The sequence below is a fragment of the Cyprinus carpio genome, chromosome A25, assembly GCF_018340385.1.
Source record: "Cyprinus carpio isolate SPL01 chromosome A25, ASM1834038v1, whole genome shotgun sequence".
NCBI classification, from domain to species: Eukaryota; Metazoa; Chordata; class Actinopteri; order Cypriniformes; family Cyprinidae; genus Cyprinus; species Cyprinus carpio.
In genome coordinates, this window is record NC_056596.1 from 14,863,351 (window position 1) to 14,888,171 (window position 24,821).

Consider the following 24,821-nt stretch of genomic DNA (forward strand, 5'->3'; position numbering starts at 1 on the left):
ATACAGATGCACTGTTGGAAATACACGTTTTCTTTATATAAAGCTCTTTTATTGAGAGATATGCACGTTTGAATGAAGCTCTCAGGGTGTTGAATTTGAGAAAGCGCATGACGTTTCATAAAATCTGTTTTATGCCTGCCTTGTTATATAAATAAACCAGCCTGTTTATTTGTATTGTGGTCTTGTTTAACCCTTACATTGCACATTTAAATAAGTTGGTTCCAATTAAACGTGGCTGATTCTCCTACAGTAGGCAGTTTAAGGTTAACCTTATGAATATTAATTAGGTGACTCTGATTTACCAGAATATAATTATTATGACGTTGCTTGGCAACCGTCCCGGCCTTCCCAGTGACTTACCATAATCAATATTAATGAGCCTTTTTAAATTCGCAAATTCACGCCCGATTTAACTGAGAAAAGCTGCCATCTTGTATATGAATATTAATTAGGTGACTCTGATTTACCAGAATATAATTATGCTGATGTTGCTTGGCAAACGTCCCGGCTTTCCCAGTGACTTACCATAATTAATATTCATGAGCCTTTCTAAATTCGTAAATTAATGTAGCTTTAACTGAGAAACGCTGCCATCTCGTGGCCACACCAGACAGTAGCAGTGGTTGTGAAGTTGACCCACAGATTATTAATGAAGCATTCAGTTGAGCTAGCATTAGCATTCTTACTGTAGGCTACTAGACGCAGTATGACTTTCTCTGAGTTTTATAAAAATACAATGATACTCGTGAGTTTTAGAGAGCGGTTAACATGATAATGAATTATCTTACCTGTCTAACACACACACACAAAAAGAAGCAAATTGTTAGCTACTACTCAGGATTTTTCATCATCCAAACATTCCAAAGTATTACTGCCACACGTTTAAGCTCGTTTTCATCTTTGTCGGTCTTCTGGCGTCAAAGCCGCTTCTTCAGTTGCACAGATACTGGTTTTTCCTCTTGTCTTTGATGGTAAAGCAAGATAAGTTTGTTCCAGTTTCTAATTTCATCACACCGCGATACTAGCGTGTCTGCAGAGGCAGCAACCAATGAGCGCGAGGATTGTGTATGACGTTTAGCGAATGCACGCGGTCGCGAGAGATGGGTGTTCGATAGCTGCTTTTAAAGGTCATTATCGTCACTGTCAATATGATACTTCTAAACTAAACTTTTAAATTATGACATGTATTAAATTACTATGAGTAAAATGGGTAATTACCTACTTAACTTTATATTTGAAACGCATTTTAACATTCTACGCTTTAATGCAGAGGTGTCGAACTCAGTTCCTGGAGGGCGGAGCTTCAACACACATACAGTACCATGTAGTTTTCAAATAAGCCTGAAATAAGCCAAATAAGCTTGATTAGTTGGATCAGGTGTGTGGGGTTGAATCTAAACTCTGCAGGGCTCTGGCCCTCAGGAATTGAGTTTGATTTAATGGTTAAAATACGTTTACTGTAGTGATAACCATGGAAGTCTACAAATACTACTATAGTTCACCTATACTGTCACTTTAGCAAAACCATGGTTCATTTTCATAAGGGACTGCCAGTGAAAGGCTGTTGTACGCATAAAATGCAACCTTTTTATTCCAACAGCGATAATTTATACTAAATATGATCAATTTAAACGTTTTACATTTAGATTAAATGTAATTCCACAAACTATGTAGGCTACCATTTCAAATTGCTTATTGTGAAATAACTCAAAACATATGTTGTTGTTGTTTTTCTGTCCTCTGATAAGAATCGTTCTGGGCTGTGTTCCCAAAAGCATCAATGGTTTCTTATGATACGTTTGGGAAATACAGCCCTGTAAGAAATAAGTATTCTGAGTTTATATCTAGCAATTCTGATTTATAGGAGTTATAAGAAACTAAGTCCAAATCTGAAATAAAAAATAAATAAAATGGTAATAGTTACTTTTTTATTCCACGACTGAAACAGGCTTCCATTCTATTAAGGTGATGCTGCACAAAAACACAACATATTTATTAATGTGTAAAACATTTAAATGATCACCAAACGTCTACTAGCCTGCTGCACCTTTAAATTTGTAAGCTCTAAGTCTGAACTAACAAGTTTCAAAGGATGCCAAAACATTGATGACCTTGGTTGCGTCCGAAATCGAATACTCTCTTGAATACGTACTTATTTTGAATTCGTAATTACTTCGTGACCGCAAAAAGAATATGTTCTGCATTGTATAAATGTGTGTAGTATGAACGTAAACTGAATGTACTACACAGTCACCATGTTGTTACTGTCACGTGACCTACCAGCGCCAGATGCATCACATCACTGCCATTCATAAATCCTCTTCTGTGGCCTCGTGGGATGGTAAAGTGTCCATCCTATGCACACTTCAGAATCACGCCAGAAGTTCGTCATCCGGGTACTTTTTGCCTACTCTTTTATGATTAAATTCAAACAAAACACATTTTTTCCACATCCACTAATTTTTTTTTTTTTTCATTTGCGATTTCAGATTTTTTTCCTGTCTCAGTAATTAAGTAAACACAACACACCGAGGTAACGTGGCATTTCTTGTTTTAATCTGATTATATTTCGCAGAGCTTAAAATATTAAGTGGCTTTTAACTTAGATAATTAAAAATACATAAAAAGAAAGCAAGAACTGAGGAACTCTGCAAATAGATTAAAAAAGTAAAAATAAATAAAATAAGAAGGAGAGATGCTCTCTCGCTAAAGGCAATTATTGTGATTTCTTATACAGTTACAATCTATTTCTTGGGAAACAGAAAAATTTATGTGCATTTTCTACACACATGGGCTGCCACAATATTCAGGACCTCTGATAACTTAAGAATAAAAACGTGAAATAAAAAAATAAAGGTTGCGATGCTGGAGGATGTGCTCATCGATGCAACACAGCAAGTCAACTGCCATGCAGCGAGCAGACATCCAGATATCACTAATATCCTTGTCGGAAACCTACAAAGCAAGTCCAGACTTTCTCTAAAGCATCATTCAAACCATCAGACCCTTTATACATCATCTTAAAAGGCTAATAAGTACATATAGAACCATTGTGAATGATTTAAAGAACATAAAGAAATGGATAATGATGGCTAGAATATGAAAAAGAGAGATTTTGCACTAGTCTGGTACAGTTTTACGTGAAATAAGGCTGCAGAGATCATAAACAGTCAGTCGGTGTGTGACGTCACTCCCTCCACAAGGGGGAGCCAGAGGTAAATGATAACTTTCTTAACATTGTTGCATATAAACAGACAATACCTTAGCTATAAATCTAAGGCACTGATGAGAGCCTAGCTGAAACACCATTCCCTAAAAGAAACCGACAACCTCAGAGAGCGCATGCGCAAAAAATAATAATAAAAATGCAAATTAAAATACAAATTGTTCCTGTATAAATGAGAATGCAGACAGATTGTTTCGTCCTGTAGGAAACATTCACACCAATCTGTGCTGGTACGAGAATTGCAGACCACCGGCCCTCAGCCCCATCTTTTGAACAGTTCTCATGAAGACGGTGAAAAACAGTGATGGAGGGGCCCTTCCAAGGGGGCCTTGCACGTTTCGTCGTCTTCCTGGAGTTCGAGGCTCATCTCTCGGTCACGTGATTGTGTGTATGGGGCGGCAGGGGGGCGCACAGCACCTCTGACAGGTCGTCCATGATGCAGGTCTCCTTGGGCTCGACCAGGTTGAATTCTCTGACGAAGACGATGAAATGTGCAAACAGTGTGTTCAAGTGTCCCTGCAGCTCCAGAGCCACGGTCTCTTTAAAGTGAGCCCAGTAGATGTGAGCCAACACGTGAAACAGATACCGGCAGACCTTCTTCACCAGAGACTCGAACGAGTTGGGAAAGTCTTTGCCTGAAAGGAAATGGAGATATTTAGCACTCAGCATTTATCGCTGAGATTATCACTAAGAAATGAAAAGTAAATAAAAATTATAAAGTAGTAAAATCACTTTAATGAAATTATTATTATAACAACATGCTAGGATTACCCCCTAAAACCCTATTTTGCAGGCCTTTTCAAACAAATGTGGAAATTAAAGTAAAATAAAAAAATATATAAAAAATAAGTCATTTATTATTTGTTATTCATTTTAAATTTCATTGCATTTATTAAATGGAATTTTAAGTAAATATATTTTTTAAAATAAATAATCAGGTTTAAACAGGAGATGAATAATGTAATTTATTGCTTGTAATCAAATAAATTGTTAACTGATGTTTTTTTAAATATCAAATATCTTGGATTACAAAAAAAATATTTATATTATTATTATTTACAATGATTTAGAATGATTTTTAGTTTTATTAATATACTATTAGAGTTTCATTTATATTTTGAATTACATTTTATTTTTATATTTTCAGTTTTCAATTTAATATTAAAGTTTTAGTCATTTTGTTATGTGTCTGTTTTTATTCTTTTTATTCTATAGTTTTTATTAAGGTTTAATTTATTTAGATTTAGTTATTTTAGTATTTCAAATTAAAATGAAAATGAAATGTTATAGTTGAAATAAAAAACAAATTTTATGGTTTTAGTCTTTGTTAATCAAAATAACACTAATTTGTATATTAATTAAAAACATATATTATTTAATTAGTCTTTGTTAATCAAAATAACACTAATTTGTATATTAATTAAACCATATTATTTACTTTTTATAGTATTTAAGTAAAGTTACAAGCAATAAATGAAATTTAAAACAAACCGGCACAAATTTTAAATTCATTTTAAAGCTGCAGTCCGTAACTATTTTGTGTTCAAAATTTACACAATTTCTATAATAAGCGAGAACACCATGAATCCATTTTCCAAACAGTGTTTTTGGCATGTCCTGAATCACTACGGTTCACTTTTAATAAGTGTTTATATTCAGACTATTTAGACTGGTTCAGGTAGGTACCGTGGCGGAGTAGCTCTGTACCTGTGTGATTGGCCATAGACATAAATAGGGATGCTCCGATCCAACATTTTCACCTCCAATACCGATTCCGATACCTAGGGTTCAGTATTGGCCGATACCAGTGAAGTTTTTTTTTTTTTTTTTATTTAAATAAATGTAGAATTTATATATCTCTGTGTGTGAAACTGATAATCATTCTTTAACACAATCTACTCACAAATACAAACTACTTCATAATAAAGAACAAAAATATATCATAAACTAATATATGAAAAGATATATGTATATTCATAATCTATGACAAAAATATATCATAAACTAGGTTAGCGGATAACTCATCAGCAAACGTTATTCTAAAAAAAAAAAAAATCAGTGCACAATAATTTTAGAAATCCAAACATTTAGTGAAAAAAAAACTATTTTATAGTCTATATTTTGTGGGGAACAAATAAAAGTGTTGTACTAAATATGGTAAAATGTTATTTGTTATTAAATGCTTTTACGGGTTTGTAACCACATGGGGGTAAGTGATTAATGAAAAAATTTAACCCTTTAAGCTACTGAATGGCTTCAGAAGTAACACAGAATAATACGCACAATCTCAGATATGGATCAGCCCTCTCTGACCGATACCCGATCCAACAAAAAATGACAGTATCAGAGCCGATACCCGATATGAATATCGGATCAGCACAGCCCTATACATAAACAAAGAGAAGTAGCTCCAGCTACAATGTACTTCCGCAAGACACACGCAATTCTGTATATTAACCGCTAGAGCACCAAAAGTTACGGACTGCAGCTTTAATGTCCTAACTAGTTGAATCTAGAAGAATTTCTTTTCACAAAACTCATTTTCCTCTAAGAACCCTAGAAGGCGCCACTGATCTAAGGAATTTGACTTCACACTTGAATGTAAACTCTTGTACTTTATTATGACTGCTAGAGGGCAGTGATTATACACACCATATTTTGTGGGGAAGATATCTTCATCAGTCACTAATTTCTGCACGAAAGTCATGACAAGGTCGACATACTGAGGTGCTGTGCACTTCGTCTTCTTCCCCCTCTCATCATACCAGTAGTATATGCTGTAAAAGAAGAACACAAAGAGTCAAAATTAACTTATTCACATTTCGAGCACTTCAAAGTGAACAATTTACAGTTAAAACATGTACAGCTCCTATCACCATTTTAAGGAGGACTGGCCATCATGACAGTGAGTTTGGGAGGGTAGCGTGGGTTCGAAGGGTTGTAGACATTACAAATCCCTAGGAATGCAAACTGAACGCATAACAGACCTCACAGCAGAGAGCCGCTGACCGCAAACCAATGCTGATCATTCAACGGATGAGCGGCCCACACATGAAACCAAACGGAACGAAATAAAGATCGCCGAACGTTGACCTGAAATAACCGTTACGGTAAACTAAAGCACAATTAGCACGTAAACACAGATGCTACAGACGAGTAAATATCAAGCTGAATGCTAGCAAGTGTCTCAATGTTCTCAAACATCTTCGAAATACATGGTTGAGTTACAGATTTGAGTGGATTCCAAGTCCAAACGGCGGCAGTTTATTTCACAAACAAAAGTGCAAGCACGGAATCTACCTGCATAAAACTCTTCAACAAAACATGAAATATTCAGATTAAAAGGCCTACTAATCTAAGCATGGTTATGCATATTCAGAAGTGAGTGTTTTATCACAATATGTACAATAGAAACAAGTGTTTTTTTTTTTAAACTAACATTTATTTTCTGAACTGTTTTGATACTTTTGGCATTTTTTACACTTTTTTCAAATTTCTAAAGTTTTAAACATTTCTACATTTTTATTTTATAATATTTATTAATTGTTTGTTTCATTCATTCATTTTACAAAAATCTGGTTTAAAAAAAGAGTGTGAAAATGTGAAAATTAAAACAATGAAATATTTTGGAAATAAAATGGCAAAATCTTTTTTTCTTCCATGTTTTCAAAATGTTACAATTCTCACAATACAAAATATTATGTTCACAAGTGATGTTTACCTTGATTTTTCCCCCTTCACAAATCACAAGTCTCACATTTCATATTAAGCTGTTTTTATTCAAACTGTTTTCTTGCTGGTAAAAATATACACATTCATATTTTGGTCATGGTGTAAATTACGATATGATGAGGTCATAATTTGTCTAAAAAGTTATATAAATATTTACAAAATAAGTACTGAATATTTAACTGTTACATCAGATTATCATAGTTTTATTTATTTATTTTTTTAATTTTTACGTTTTCATAGTTTAATATAGAACATTTTGTCCGGGACAAGGGTAAGACAATAACACTTAGACAGTTTGAAAAAGATGAAAAATCAACCCGTAGGAAATGGATGTGTATGTATTTCAAGAAACACCCACCAACTACGCACAAGGATAATACCTCAACATATGACCACATATGTAACTCAATAAACTGAACATCAGGTCTATTTGTGCATCGCTGTCCCTCCCTTTAAGACTTTTCATCAGGAATGATTTCTCAATGGACAGAGCAGCGTGGTGACGGTAAATACGGCTCGTGTTTTGACGAGCGCACCCATCCTTGTCCTGCGTGGAATGCCTGAGGTGAGCGTGTAATTGTTAGGGTTTTGTGTGTTGGTAATTCACGTCCTTTAACATTTGTCATGAATAGTCATGCTTCTGGTTCTACAGGGTCAGTTTTTAGAGATTCACACCCAGCTTCACTCCGGCCAAACAGGGCGAACGAGTCGAGCAACACGGTTAGCTGGAGGCACGTCTTTCCGTTTGACTTGTAGAAGGGGGATTCTACAATTACGGGCATTTTTCGAATGCTTGAAATCTGAAAATGAAACTTCTTCAAACTGTTTCATGTTAAATGATACAACTTTTATGATCAGCCTTCAAGTGCATTTTGGTATAATGTATAAAGATGGATCATTAATATTGTGTATGATGGTAATGACATTGTTCGCTTATTTGGAGAAAATGTTTAATGAGACTGAAAACTCTGTGAAGATTTACTCAAATACTGAGTGTTTTGGTAATAAAGATGCTCTCATATACTTTTTTTTTTTTTTTTTTTTTTTTTTTTAAATCTTAAAGACAATGACATTCCTTACTATGTTGTTATCATTTCCATCATAATGAAGTTTACACTATTTATACAAATTCATTCTTAGTATGATGGGAATGACAGCTGTTTTGGAAACAGTTATAGAAGCATTAGAAATGTTTAAAAAATGATTGAAATATTATTACAGAATAAAATAATTATTGTTGTTGAAACTAAAAAATAAAATAAATACCTAAACTAAATTTTATTTTATTTTATTTTATTATTTATTAGTTATATTAATAAAAAAAATAATAACTATATATTTATTTGTTTTACATTTATATTTATTCTTATATTTATAACAACACAACAACAATAATAGTTTATTATATATGAATATTATACATTAATTTTTTTATAATTATTATTATTATGAATTATAAATTATTTAAATAATTTTATAATATTGTTGTTGTTGTTTAAGTTTTCTGGATATTTGTAATATATAATAGAGAAGTTGTTAAAAGTTTAGGTAGGGGAATGCACAAAATTGACATTCTGGGAAATTACACAACACTCTTAAAAATGAGTAAAAATAATTAGTGCTGGTCAAGAGACTAAAGCTGTAAGATAAATGTTGTCATAAGTAATTCTATAACTGATCTCTTTCGTCTTAAGTTCGAGCCTCTGATCTTCCCAAACAGCTTCAGAGAACATTCAGCTATAGGCCTTTAAGGTCATTTAATTGGTTCCACCTCGAACAAACTTACAAAACCCCTGATTCTGAGAATAGTTCCCTTGTATTCTCTCGTTCAAAACAACATCTGAAAGCCAAACTGGCTTCAGTAAGATGTGTGTCTGCTTTCATTCCAGTCATGAATTAACCCCAATCAGACCCACAAACTCAGATACATACAAAGCTAGTGTGCTGATCTGGGATCTGACCTTAAAATGGAATAACGTTGGGAATATGAGAAATATTTGATCCAGTAGCAGTTCTCGTGAAAAGAGGGTTCTGGTTCTCGCCCCAGGACATGTCTGGAAGAAGAAAGAGCAAGAAAGACAGACAAAAGAAAGAAAGAGAAAGGGAAACTTACGTGTTGCAGGCCGTCATGGCTTGACATGTGTCCCCAGTGCAAAACTCTGAGATTGTGCTATACTGCAGATTTATCAGATTGAAGAAGGTTGTTGCTGCAAAGGACAAAAGAAAAGTTTTAAAAGGTGACAGTTATGAAAGTCTTTCACGGATATTTCCGAATAACTAAAGCTGAAGGCAATGGCTCAGTTCCAAAACCAAATAAGCTCCCTATGAAGGCAGCGTTTTAAGACGTCACAGTCATGCTCATGGCGTGCAGTTTAACGACTGACAAAACCAGCTAAAACCAGCCTATGCTGCTTGGCTGGTCTAAGCTGGTTTAAGATGGTCAGCTGGTCCAATCAATCAGCTTAAGCTAGTTTTAGCAAATTTTTTTCGGCAGGGTTGTTCAGAAACGTAGCAAATTTATTTTGGTGCGTTATTAAACAACATTTTTTCTTAATCAAAAATCCCAAAATGCACTTTGACAAGCTTGATGAAAAAAATCCAAGACGGTGGATGAGGCGAGAGAAATGTCGATTATACACTTATTAAATGTCGATTCTGCACATATTTCATTCAATACCACGAATTTTCAATAAATAACAGTTCACACAATATTTCTGTACACCATGTTGTTTTTTATTTCATTTAACCACCCTTAGATTAGCAACATGCTAACATTAAACGTGAAAGGCTTTATTGTTCACCAGGTGAAATTCATCAGGGGTTTGTTCAAATCATAAACCCTAAGGATTAGCATTAGTTAGCCATTTCAGTTTAGCAAGCTGGATCTGAAAATGTTATTTGGTTGAATTGGTTCATAGTGAAATGTGTCCTCTTTTATTTTAATTGACGATCCTGTTGTTAGCTTAGCAACATGCTGATATCAAACTTGAAGGTTTTTTTTTTTTTTTTTACCAGGTGAAAATCCTAAGTCCAATCACAATTGTATAGTAATTAAAAGTTTTATTGTTCACCTTAAGAAAATTATAAGTCCAGTCACTTAGAAGTTTATACTTGCGGATAGGGGTCTGTTCAAATCATTAACCCTAAAAATGAACACTAGTTAACTAGCAGCACTTAGTAACTACTTATTTCTTTAAGACATTTGCTTTTTAACTGAAAATAACATGTTTACAATAAAATCATTAGCATTTTTGCAGCATTTACTATTTCAGATCGTCATACTCTGCAAACAGGTTTGTGCTCAGAACTGTTTTGTCCTCACACACTAAAATGCAACTGATTTCTAAACTCCTGACTAACAGAAGGTTATTTTTGAAGACAGAAAAGGTCTCTAAGCCTCAAAATACAAGGCAAACACACGGCTGTAGTGTTTGCTTGGGAACTCACTGTTGCTGGCGAGCCATTCGTTGAGGTCGATCTCTTTGGTGGGAAGCGCCACCAAATCTTTCAGGTCGAAGTCCATGACCCGCACTTTTGTGTACTCTGGCTCCATGTAGTGCTTCTTTTCTTCAGCGGGCGCTTTCTTTCCATTGGGCTTCGTTTTGGATTTCCTGCAAGAAGCGGAGAAGAGGGATTCATTAAGATGAGATGCACGGAGTGAAGTGTTTGCCATTAGTGGCATCAAACTTGTTTCCCAAACATTGTTTAAATGTCAAGACTAAAGATGTCATGTGGTGTAACTATCAAGTAAAATACAACATATGTTTCTAACAACTTGAAACGTAGGCTAAACATGATCATTTTATATATATATATATATATATATATATATATATATATATATATATATATATATATATATATATATATATATATATATATATATATATATTTCAAAGTTGTTGTTTTTTAAATAATATAAGTCATATTTGGGGGTTGCACCACATGACATTTTTGACAGAACTGACCTTGCCTCATCAAAATAAATAAAATAATAATAATTTATTCAAATTTTAAGAGTCATGAGGTTCTGCAGGGATGCTCTCTATGATGTAATTTTGGTTGGTTGCACCACATGACTTGTTTTGGTGGACAACTTTTTCAAATATTAATAATCATTGTAGCAGTTTTGTTACATTTTTCCTAAAAAACAACAACAAAATAAAAAAAAAAAAAAAAATTAGTTATAAAACTTTTCTGTTCACGAATTCAATTCTTTTAATGATACATTTTTCTTCATTTTACTTTTCTTCTTTTGTCATATAAAAACAGTTGTACCACTTAGATTTATTTTTTTTTACTTTACTTTAGGGCTCCTAATAATAAAATAAACTGAAATTAATATAGAAATTAAAACCTTGTTCATCAAAAAAAAATGTGTATTCAAGTCATTGTATGTGTGAATTGCTTTTTTTATATATATATATTTTCTTAATAAGTTAATAGATCCGGACAAGAAATTATAATAACTTCCACTGATAAAAAGTAGATCTAGCTACATCTCTGCTTTGCTTCTTTGGAGTAACCCACATTTCTCGTCTGTTTCAAACTCAGGTGTCAAAACAGACTTGTACTTCCAGTGCTAGTTTTAACATGTAAATGCCAGAATGGCATTGCTGTGGCAATTCCCGCAGCTGGCTGGGAAAAAGGCTACAGGGGCATTAAACATCTAATAACGAAAGCACAGGCGAAGACAGGTTATAAAGAATTTACATCCTTTCCTTGCACTCATTTCAACTCATCTCGGGTTTATTATGTTTATGTGAACAAATAAGGCACTTTTATGAATAATTTCTCTTTACTGCTCATTCATTTGAACTCTTTTCTTCCTTTTAGCCTTAAAACAGTGCTGTTTGGCATCACACAATGAAACTCCCTGAATTTATTGCTCATCCACCAACATGATTTCCTGTTAAAGCCTCTCTGCACTGTAAACGCCTCATTCCCAACCTCAGGTTTCTGACCACCTTCACCAGTTCCTCTTTTCACACACAGCGGACCATCGCTATCTCAGAGACCAAAGTCCATATACATTGTTTTTAAATTGAAGCCAAGACAAAGGAGTGGTTTGTGTGATAGTTGGGATTCTGGATTGCTTCCGAGCGGGAAAGATCTTATCATCCCTATCGAGGTCTTAAACTGACTTGTGTCAAAGGTCTAAAAGGGTTCATCATGGAGCACGGTCAGATCAAACATCACTAGAGCATGGGAAGTCTGGTAAACTTCAACTTTATTTGGATGTCATTCCGTTTAACTACTTAGGATTAGTGTTCCGTGTAAAACAGGAAAGAGACGGCGATAAATCATCACGGGAATTTACACCACAAAGCAATTACTGTTTGGGTAATGTTGTCAAAGATACTAAAAAAAATTAAATATGAAGGAAATAAAGACAAAGAACCAAAAAAGAGGATATTTATTGTTTTTCTTTCAACAATGACAAACTGTCCCTAAAAAATGTTTCACCTCATTATTAAAATGGGAACAATGGGAGTTAATAAACATTGCAGGCAAGCAACCAGAACCATTTCACCATTTTATGTTTTAGGGAATTTGTGGTAATTCGTACGAATTCATACAATCTCACTTCATTCAAAACAAACAAACAAACAAACAAAAGCATGTTTCCTTATGAATATCATCACATGCTTGTTTTTTTTCTTCTTCTAAAAAAAATATCACATTTCTGTATGAATCACATCGCACATATTGGTACAAAAATGGCACCTTGTAAAATAATATTATCTAATTTTCTGTAATTTTTTTTTTTTTTTTGGTTTTGCCTTTTATTATGATAGGACAGTATGTTGACAGGAAGTGAAGTGGGAGAGAAGGGTATGGGATCAGCAAAGCTCCACGAGCTAGGATTCGAACTCGGGTCACACGAAGTGCAACAGCGCAATATGACATTTTCTCTAAATCTAAGTTCTGTCATTTGTTTCTGTACATCTTCAATAAGCAAGATACAGGTAGTCCAAAATGCAGCAGCTAGGGTCCTTACCAGGTCAAGAAAATATGATCATATTACCCCAATTTTACAGTCTCTACACTGGCTACCTATTAAGTTCCGTATCAGTTACAAATTATTATTACTTACTTATAAGGCCTTTAATGGTTTAGCTTCTGCATACCTAACTAGTCTTCTACCACGCTACAACCCATCACGCTCCCTAAGGTCACAAAACGCTGGACTTTTGGTAGTACCTAGGATAGCACTAAAGGACGTGGAACTTTTTCGCATTTGGCTCCCAAACTCTGGAATAGCCTTCCTAATAATGTTCGGGGTTCAGACGCACTCTCTCTGTTTAAATCTAGATTAAAGACACGTCTCTTTGGCCGAGCATTCAAATAATGCATCTCATAATCTTGGACTGCAGTTATATCTGATCAAATGCGAATTATTATTCTTTAGCTTGGGTTAAACAATTAATCTTACTCGGCTGGAACAGCAGCTGCGCTAATTATGTCTCTGTTTGTTTCTCTGTTTTGCCGTAACTAGGATTTACACAAGCTCCAATCTGGATCCAGAACACCTGAGAAGAGATGATGCCAACCGAGTTTGACTGCATCATATAATAATTGCTGTTAATAGTGTTCATCGTTTGTTTGATTATGTCTTTAATTGATTTTTCCGTACATTTCTGCCAGATGTACATAAACTGATAACTACTACTAAATGTTGTAGAAACTTAATTTTCTGTAAAGTTGCTTTGCAACAATTTGTATCGTAAAAAGTGCTATACAAATAAACTTGAATTGAACTTGTCGTTTGAACTCAATCTGATATAATGACATCATTATTCACATGCCCAACTGACTGGTTTCTTTTCACATCAGCAGCCAATGAGCTTGCTGCTCAACATTCAAATACTTGCCTAGTGCTTGCTGTAGCAGTATATTACCATGCTAAACTCTCAGAGAGTTGTCAAATGTATTAACAAAGAACTTGCACAACTGATCTAAGATCAGTATAAAGGATCTACATTGAAGGATCAACCATCCTTATCAAGTGAAAGTGATGCCAGCAAGCAAGCGGGCAGCTGTCAGGTCCAGCTGGTAGGAATTTGAACTGGAGGCTTGAGCCAGCTGGAAGATCCAAACATCTGCCATATCCTTTGATGGATCCACGCAGCTGAGCTCAAACACTGCTTCCCGCAAAACCAATCCATCCGCTGACTAATAAAGGACATATTTGATGTCCAGGATTCAAAGACGATATGTTTTCTTAAAGGTTACATACACTCTGCAAAGTTCTGGGTGTGACATCTAAACATAAATGTAGGAGTGACTTCCCTAAATTCCATTCTACAAAATAAAGGAGTCACTTCTGTATAATACTGAAACAATCAACATAACAGAAACATCTCACTGCTTCAAGCTTTTTAGTTGTTGTATATTACTGTTATTTGTGAATAAGTCACAGCACATACCTCAAAAGTGGAGTGACGCCAGATTAAACTCAAGTGTGAACCCTACCAAAGTAAAGCCATGAATGGCAATCTATAAATCTGTGTTGAGAAGCATGATTTTACTGTTTGATACACAAACACATATGGGTTTCTAGAGCTGAGTGGATGATACAGGTCTTTGGTCAAAACATTGGCTTGGTTTGAGAGTCTGGAAACTACAATGCCTTTTATGGCAAAGATATCTGCAGGAAACTGCTATGAGTGGGCATGATATGTGTGTGTGTGTGTGTGTGTGTGTAACATGAGGGCCGCTGGCAGCTAGAAAGTTTTTCTTCCTCCTAAAATAAACTAGCTAATGGCTTGAGAATTTGCCCTCCGCCACATAATTCACAAAAATGGTGCTTCCTGGAAAATTACGAAATCCCATGAAGGCTCAAATAAAACAATGTGCGTTCAGATTTTTGGACGCACAAACTGTTTCTTGATGTAAAAACCAACTATATTGGGGTACTGACATAACATGGTGTTCTGGATCCTCAAACGCATTCCCATGCTTTGCTTTCCATTGTTTTTTGGTTTTATTAGAATCAAGCAGGAGAATCCTGGACTTGATTTCATCTTGTGAGTAAATTTAAAACATTAATTAATACAATGTGTGTTTATCTTAAAGCATGTGAAACTTTCACTGGGTTTTCTTCAAAGGTTTGATGTGGATAAAGATCACAAGTTCTTAGGGAACTTAATTTAACAATTTACTTCACTGCCAGGTAAACATCTTGTCAAAAGTAATTATTAAACGCAGCATGCTGTTCAGAATCTCAAAGATGATATATTCATGAGGCCTGACATTATGCAACACACTGTGCACATTGTCATCCAGCATCTGCAAGCAACTAAAACATATAAACATCCCTAAATCACTCTGACTCAGAACAGGCCTGGAAACTTCAAAGATGCCATATGGATACCAAAACTACAATCTGGAAATTAATAAACAGCAGTGAAACAATCCAGCACCTATACCTGAATGGGCTCTTTTGCTGTAGGAAAACATTACATTATTCTTAAGTATATTGGAAAAGCACCAAAACAGTGCCAGTGCAAACGTTCTCCCAAAACTGCCATGGAGTTCATTCTCATCACACAAGGACAAGTGTTGAAAATTGCAAACAAAAGAAACCCATAAATAGCCATGATTGAATGTCACATGACATGACAATCCAAGAGAGAGAGAGAGAGAGAGAGAGAGAGAGAGAGAGAGAGAGAGAGAGAGAGAGAGAGAGAGATTGAAAAGGAAGTTTCCATTGGTCAAGATCAAAATTTGGTGCAAAAAGCACCATCAATAAAGTTGGTTTACAGGTAGTAATAGATTGACATAGCAGCCAGCCAGCATGATTAACTGTATATTTTGAGATTATCGACATTGGTTGTTAACTAATAATTAATAAGTGAATCAAAAGAGTGTAAAACAAGTGTTAATTACATTTCAGCAATTCTGTGTAGATCAAGTATTACGTAAATATTGCTATTATATCGGGCATCAATCATCCCACTCTCTAGATATTAATATTAGTGCCACAATTTATTTACTGTACAGTCAGGATAACGATAAAATAAAAACTGGATTTTTTTTTTTTTTTTTTTTTTTTATGAGCATTTATAATAGTTTCAAACAGGGTGGCCTTCAGCATTGATGCTAAAGTACATACTGCACCTAGCCAAATTTCAACTAGCCAAGTTTGGACTTCTTTCTTAGTTCTCATGGGCATCAGGAGTGTGTGAAGAGCCATTGAGATGACAGTATTGTGTTAAACACAGCAACAGTGCCATGGGGATGGTACAGCGAGAGGTCATCAGCATCACCACAGAGAGGTGGCTGAAGAGAAGAGAGAGGTCTTTGAAACCATCCCTTGCAAACACATCATTTCCAAATTAATTTCATTAGTTTTACCCCTTTCACACTGATGTATTAATGCAGTTATATGCAAAAATATCAAGTGCCATGTTATTTTTATTTTTTGACAATCTAATGAGATTAAAAAAAGCCATGCAATAAAATACATATAAACTCACTTATACAATATCTTGTTTGAAATCTATTAAATTAAGAGCCCTCTTGAATTAGATTCTATTTTTTTCTATGCACTTGTCTCTATTGTATTCCAAAGTAAATTATTGTAACAGTCATTTGAGACAGAATTGCATATCTATCTATCTATCGTTTATAAGACATGATCTGTTTTTCCCACTAAGCAATCATTATCTGAATTCCCCGAGTGTAATAACCAGTGCAAGTGCGCGAAGAAATCAAGTTTTCAAACAATTTAAATAAGCAGTGTATCGTTACAAACGTTTCATATTTGCTCATGAATATGCATAAGACACGTAATTTCTTACAGCCAATCGGATATCTGCGATCGGAATGTTATTATTCTCACTCCATGAACAGCATGCGCAAATAATCTGTTGCAATAGCAAAAAAAATTTTTTATTCTAATTCTTCATTTTTTTTTTTTTTTTTTTTTTTTAGAAAAGTCCAAAAAAAAAAAAAATTAAATCACACGATTTGCCTAAATGTACTTGTTACTTCCAAGTAAAGTTTTGATAGAAGACCCGGCTTCTAATAACCTACTACTTTTAATTATAATATATATATATATATATATATTTTTTTAATAATACATTCGTATATATTATACCCTCCATATGCATGCTATTAATCTTAATGTAATAATCATTTGAGGTTCGTGAAAGTGCATTAAAAATTATATTCTTCTGAATGCAATGCAGTGCTCTTAAAATGTGTAAATTAAGCACACATATATATATTTATTAACTAAATATTGTTACTTTGTTTATTACAGCTCCTATGAGACATGCAAATCTACTGGATTTATAAAAACAGCAAAGCTACGTTACCTTAAAACTTTACCAACAGCCTGAAGAACCATCTTGCAACTTAATCCGCTTCTGGGAGTTTTCTGGGAGTACATATCCGAAGTGCTAGCGACAAAAAAATGGACTGAGAGTCCAAGGTATTTGAACTGACCGGTCGTTCCCTTCCCTTCCGAGGATCTTTTCAAAGACAAGGTAGTAAGAGAATATAAAGTTCTTGCTCCAAAGTTTTCGTTCTACCAAAGGCCAGCCAATCAGAGCAGTTCACGGGCGGGGCATGATATGTTAACACCTGAAGACAGCCAATCATACGCGCGCATGGGCGGGGCTTGTTGTGGTTGACATGCTGTTTGCTCTCTGTTCTTTGCTCTCGGTCAGGCAGTGTGTTATATATTCCGGCCAATGTGGTGTGACCGGCTTCCGAATGAAGTTACTTCTTTACAGTTACATATAAGAGGAAACGTTTACCATAATTACAAGACACTCTGAGGTAAAATGACAATGCACTATTTGTTCTTCCTTTGTTCTGGTTGTTCAGATAAAACCTTGATAAATGCAACATCTTACTACCACCTAAACTCGACATAAATAATTTTATGTCTATTATATTTTAAGAGCTACAAGTCTTATTGGAGACAAAAAAAAAAAAATAAAAAAAATAAAATAAAATAAAATAAAAATGAACTCACATTATCCACAGGAATCTTTATTTAATATTTAGGACATTTATAAATTCAAAGCCAAACATATAAAAGGGCTCAGTAATATTTTAAGGGTTAAAATATAGCTATTTATATATGAAAGTCTGCCTGACACTGAATTGTGCCTGAAGCTAAAATACCAATAAATCACTGTCAGAGGAGCAGAGGGAATGTGTTTAAACTTCCCTTTTGTCTGCTGATATTGAAACAGAATTTATTTTAACATTAGAAAATGTCTATTTGAGTATATGGGGGTGACTAATACTTTACAAGTGGAAAAATGTCTGAAAAAATCATAATTTGACTGCCTCTGGATAAAGAAAGTCAGATAAAGATACAGAAACATCTAGTTGATTATGAAGTGAAATAAGTCTTTATTTTTACCTCATTAGAAACATTTATATAACATAGCTGTTGCAGAAGCTATTTCGTAACTGGCCTTTTGTTCGTCTTCCCATGAAGGCCAAAAGGAAAATATTTGATCCAGAAGCCAGTGAATCATAAAACCACAAGTTCCTGAAAAAAGCAGAGTTAGTCTGACGTACTCTGACGACAGACAATTATTAAAACTACCACATTTTTAAAGTTCCTCAAGGTAAAAAATAGCTTATTATCTCATCAATCTTCACATATTGCGCAAGTGACTATTTTGGAAAAATACATGGGGGGGTTGGACTTGCGTAGAGAAATGGTATCTGTCAGCTAAGGCCCAAACAAAACCTCTGTCTGATCCCACACACTTCATGAGATGTTTACTCACCACCTGATTCACGACAACTGAAACAACATACCAGCAGCATCTGCTGTGTCTGATAACACAATTAAGTCAGTGATTTACAGGAGATGCTTCCTGTTCAGATTTACTTTCAGTCTAAAGCATCAAGTCATCTTCTCATGTGTCCAAATACCAATTATAGTACAAAACACATACTATAGGACCAGACATCATGTTTGAGGTGGTGACATCAGGCCAGTGTGAGTAATACTAGTGAGATGGGATCTGGCGCAACTGTACCACTTCACAAGGTACATGAAAAACAAACTGTGTACAAGAATATGAAAAAAAGAATCAGCACTGGAAGGGTGATTTTAATACTTAAAAAAATACCAACACGTTTCGCCCTAAGAGCCTTAAAGGGATACTCAACCCCAAAATGAATATTTTGTCATTAATAACTTACCCCCATGTCGTTCCAAACCCGTAAAAGCTTCATTCTTCTTCAGAACACAATTTAAGATATTTTGGAAGAAAACCGGGAGGCTTGTGACTGGATTTGTTCAACCGTAACGTTATGAAGCGACAATGATACTTTTTGTATGCGAATAAAACAAAAATAACGACTTTATTCAACAATTTGTCTCCTCTGTGTCTCTCCACATCAGCGTAGCGCCATTTTGGAGAATCTGAGCTGTACGCAGGCAGTGTATGCTCTTCTGTGTATTATATTATTATTGTCATAGTCGTGTGTTTATTAGCCACGTTGAATCAATAAAAGCAGTTAAATCTTCTGTTTCTCCAGCTCCCGCTATAGGCATTTCCTGGGTTTCTTCTGCGAGGCGTATTTGGATTTTCAGCGAGAGAGCGCTCTCTGGCCTTTGGATGGAGATTTACTGCTGATCACAGAACCGTGCTTCACTGAAAGATCTTTGACAATGTAAAGTAAAATGTCCTTTGCTTGCTTTATATAATTTATTAGCCGTTTGAATAACTTTGAAAGGTACATAACATCTGTGAACATGATTCAGACATCTCTGGATGATGAAAACAACATCTCCCATCATTCCACTCTCCTTCATAGCATCATAAAGCTTCGCCTTTGTTATTGTTTTGTTTGACCTCTAGCGGCGAAAACTTACATATTCTGCCTTTAATAATAAAATAAAATAATTAAATAAAAATAGTTCATTAATTTTTAGCTGAATTTACAGTTTGTGCCAGCATCCAAAACACTTATTGTTTTTCTCAAGCGCGATCATATGATTGGTCACATGGCTCGCTCGACTCGTTCGGTAAGAAAGTCAACGAACATTCCTCTTTGACAAAGCAAAGAGAAAAAAAAAATCCTCTCAGACAGCACATTAGGCCCGGAGCTAAAGCATCCAGCAGATGAGTAATCCAGCCCTGCTGAAATGCAGAGGGCTACATGAGATGAACAAGACAGATAAAAACCTACTCACAATCCTGTCGCAATGGGAGAAAAGACATTAAACTCTACGAGAACCTTCAACTCTGATTACTAATATCATTTCAACTTGCTGAAGTATAGAGAAGTTCATCCTTCATTAATCAGTGTTGATGATCTGCAGCATTTAAAAATAATCTTCATGAAATCCCTCCCACAAGCAATACTTTCCAAACATGGTCTATTTTTGTTCTGGTCAACAAAGCCACAAAAATCTAAATCTTAAAATAATTTAAAAGTTTAAAAGAGTTTATAGCCTTTTATTATTTTTCTGGTATTAACAGACCATTTTTCACTAGCAAAAGCATTAAATAATGTATTGCAACATTACGAGTTGTCTATCTGCTCATGTCCCCTGCTGTCCCGAAGAGATTTTGGAAGATGGCCATTTTTAACATGGTCCTGCATCCTATCGTGCATTCCTGCCGCGGAGCAATTGCATGCACAAACATGTTCTGCTCTCGGCTAAGAAACACACGACGGGGAGCAGTGAAAGCAAGAGAGAGATGGATGGATGGATGAGGAAAAAAAACTTTCAGGAAACATATCAGATGTGTTTTTTATTTTACAGCAAAGTTACAAATCTTGCTTGAGAGATTCTGTTTCGTTTTTGGCTGAAATATACTCAAATTACGGGAATGTGTAAAATCAGATTTTGAAACCCATTGCGCAAGTCTGACTTTTTTATATAATTTTTGGTTGTAAATGGTTATATAACAATAGAACAGAAAATGGCCCTGCAAATGTAAAGTAAAAAGGCCAGAGGGGCAGAAAAAGAAAGAGCAAAAGAGTTAATGAAGGAAAAAGTGCCACAAAGCAAGAAGTTGGAAGCATGTTGTAGCATGTTCAAAAGGCTTCACCACACATGCAGCATTCCAGCGGTTGGAGGTTCAGGTTCAGTTTGGAAATCTTGATACGGGGCAAACAAATCTACAAACATACCCTGAAGTCTCAGCAGATTAATCAAAATCTCAAAATAGCTGGTAGTTGCAGTTCTAACTTGCTTCAAAAGCAACTATGCAGCAATTGTCCAATAAAACCCCCTGAATCAATACAGAGTAGGAAGCCCGTTTCGCCAGCCCCCCCCCAAAAAAAGAAAAGATGATAGTGATTTTTCTTTTTATCACACAATGCTGTTTTTTTTTCTTCTTGAAATTGAGAGTTTACATTTAGCAAATCTTTTTTCCAGAATTGCAAAAGGTAAACTCGCAATCGCAAGAAAAAAAGTCAGAATTGTGATATAATCTTACAATTCTAAGAAAAAAAATGGTAAAAATTGCTTTTTGCTCGCAATTGCGTGTTTTAAAGTCAGAAATGCGAGATATAAACACGCAATTCTGAGAAAAATAAAGTCAGAATTGTGAGATATGAACTTGCAGTTGTAAGAAAAGTCTCTTTTAGGACTATTTTTGATTTTGTAACTCATAATTGCGAGTTTACATCTTGCGATTCTGTAAAAAAAAGTCAGAATTGCTATATCTTGCACAAAAAAGAACTGCGAGATGTAAACTCTCAATTGTGAGAAAAAACTCAGAATTGTGAGATAAATAGTCGCAATTAACCTTAATTTAAATTCAGATTCAGAAACAGAAACACCATACAATAGAGAAACCATACACAATGATAACTTGATAACCAATTAACCAATGAACAAAAGAAGTCAATCTACCAAATGTTTTGTCAATATACATTTTCTGATTTAGTTATTTTTTGTTTAAATATTGTGCAAGTTCATTTAAATTTATAGGTGTTTGTTTATTAGCACCAAATCAGCCTTTGGTTAATATGCTATTGCTCACTAGATGATGGCAGATGCTGCTGGTACTAGATAACATGATCCGTTACATCATCTAATGCTAACTTAATTTATTATTTAGTTAATTAGTTAACTAGTTATTTAATAACACAAAGTTTTAGCAAATCTAAAACTGTATATCCATTTTTCATATTGTATTATAATGTTGTGATGCCAAAATTCTCTTCAGCATCTAGCATTTAAAACAACAGGTTTAAGTTTTAAATGTTTTATTTTTAGTGTATTTATTTAGACAAAATAATACAGAATTTTAATGTTAGCCATTTATCTGTTATATAAAACAATTATCATCTTATATCAGCAGGATTTTAGTAACGGTGCATTTCTAGCAATATTGGTCATTAAAAACAGGTTTAATCATGCTGCTTTGTCACCTTCAATTACAGCAATTTAAATAAACACTCATTATGATTTCAAGTGGATTAGGATTATAGACCTAAAGATGGGATACAGATGTTAATCCATAGCAAGATCACTTGAGACAAGGAAATAAAGCAGTGGAAAGTACTGGCTTTATTCCGCTTGTGAAAGAGCCACTGAATTATACCAAAATAAAAAGTAATGACAGAGCCTTTGATCCCTGGATTCAGAGGTAGGAAAAGCTAATCAAGGTCTTTGTTTGAAGGACAAAAAGATAAAAGATGATGAGACAAGCTTCATCAGTGTAGACCATTATGAAAAGTAATGAGGTACACAAGAATAGTCACAAACGTGCAGACACACACTGATAATTCATCTGAAATGGATGGCAAGAGTTCCAGTAAAGATGTAAGAAGATCAAGAGCAAAAATAGCTGTGGGCTTAAAAACAAAAACAGTAATAAAAAAAAAGTAAAAAATGAAAAGGCAAGAAGACCATGTGATGTAAAATTGCACTGGTTAAACCACAAGCTCCATCTGAAGGCAGAGATACAAACAGTGGATGAGTCTTGTTTTTACTGTAAGAAGTTCACTGCCTCCTACTGGAAAAATACAGAAGTACATCAACAAAAGTTGCTGGTTAGCATGGTCCATTTACCCCCTGCTGGTAAATACTGTAACTACACCATCTACAGTAGCTGCCAAAAGCATTTTCTCCATTGACGGCCATTCAAAAGTAGCTGTTTTTCTCCAGGTATATAGACATCATTTCCATCAGGAAAGGTTCCTTTATTTTGCTACAGCACTTTGCCCACAAGCCTCTTTATAAACTGTCAAAACTGGCCATTCTTGTATCATTCCTACACGATTTGTCAATATATTCTGTAAGCAGAATAACAGAAGGGCCAAGACAGTGTTAGAGTCTAATAAAAAAAACCTCTGCACAAGAGAGGAAATTAATAAGCTGTGGGATGCCATGTTTGTAGAGGAAACATGCTTAAGAAAAGGAGCCACATAATTGTGCTGCACAACACAAGATTTTCAGTGTGGTGAGGGATGCAAGAGAAGGAAACACTCTCTTAAGCCCCTTTCACACCGCACATTGGACCCGGAAAATTGCCGGAACATTGCCGGGTCACCTTCTGTGTGAACGCAAACACATCCCGGGATTGATCCTGGGTTGGGGACCTTGTAACATTGCCGGGTTCAATCCCGGAACGAGCGCTGTGTGAACAAAAGCCAGAACTAATGCCGTGTTGTAGTGATGACGACACGTTATCGTGCGATTCTTTTAGCGGTGTTTTTGAAGGCAGATCATTGTTCGCGGCACGAAACAAATATGTGCAAACTGTAAACGAAGCAGAGATCATTAGTTCCTCACTAATCCGCGCTGAAGCTGAGATTGTTCGCCAGCTTAGGTGAAAGTTTAACGTGCCTAGCGTTTTCGACTCGTACAGCTGTCACTACCTGATATAACGTGTCTTCACGGGACCCTTACGGGTTGTGTGTGAAACGCACGCACATATTCCGGGTAATCACTGGCAGTGTGAAAGTGCAAAATCTAGCGACCCGGGAACAATTGCCGAGACACATTACCCGTGTATTTTCTGGAATCGCAGTGTGAAAGGAACTTTAGACAGCGAGTAATGCATATTGACTCTGAGGTGTCAAATGCCAAACAGTAAGGATTTTCTGACAACAGCTGTGCTCAAGCGACTGGACCACAGATCTGCAAGACGAACATCAGAACATGTGCTCCATCCATCTTTCAATCAACTATATTATACCACCAATAACCACTTGGTTAGTTCCTGTCCCAATTCCTTTTTGGCAAAACTGTAATTTAGCCCTTAAGTGCTCTCAGATGCTCATTTCCTGATTCTGCCCTAGCAGGTCTTCCACTATCATAGACATTTATCCAGTGTTTACACAAACATCTCCACCCATCCTCACAGAGACGAACTGGCAACCAAAGATTCATTCAGAGCTTTCCAATTTGTAGACAAACCATTTATACTCATTTTTAATCATAATTTAATAACAGTTCCCTCATTGCTGTAGTATGTGCTCAGCTGACAGACTCAATGAAAACACCTCAGAACAACTGGGATTGAGAGCCTACTAGAAAATACAAAAACACGTAGTCATGTGAAGGGCTAAGCCTCGTGTTTTATTGGCTGTAGAAATGTAAACAGCAGCCCAGCTCAGGTGTGAGGCTCATGGAAACTCTTATCCTGTAAGCAGCTTAGATGCCTCTGGGATAGAAACCCATCCAACCAAACCTCAGTAGAGCCCCTTGGTATCATCCCTGAGGATGTTGAATCCACAACAATAGAATGTTGTGGTTCGGAGCGTCACGTCAGCTTCACGTAGCTTTCCTGAATATGATGCTGGTTTGGCCAAACATTTTCAAGCAGCAGCTCTTGAGACTCAGGCTTTGCATGCTTTCCAGCAGAAGTGCAGATGACACAACTACATGTTTTGGAAGGAAAATTGGTGA

General features: G+C 35.3%; 1 protein-coding gene across 5 annotated transcripts in view; it reads right to left on the bottom strand.

The window, feature by feature from the left end:
- Positions 1-2,534: 2,534 nt before the first annotated feature.
- Positions 2,535-24,821, bottom strand: part of LOC109053360 (MOB kinase activator 2-like) — a 48,060-nt gene continuing 25,773 nt past the window's right edge. For 4 of the 5 annotated variants that reach the window (XM_019070761.2, XM_042715685.1, XM_019070758.2 and 1 more), the window contains exons 2-5: positions 10,406-10,569; positions 9,072-9,165; positions 5,879-6,003; positions 2,535-3,861 (exon numbers count right to left, since the gene is read on the bottom strand). In XM_019070761.2, coding sequence (XP_018926306.1) covers positions 3,590-3,861; positions 5,879-6,003; positions 9,072-9,165; positions 10,406-10,569 — 655 coding nt within the window. In that variant the 3' untranslated portion in view covers positions 2,535-3,589. Of the gene's footprint in view, positions 3,862-5,878; positions 6,004-9,071; positions 9,166-10,405; positions 10,570-17,286; positions 17,475-24,821 lie in introns of those variants that run through there. The other variant, XM_042715684.1, reaches the window with a different exon arrangement.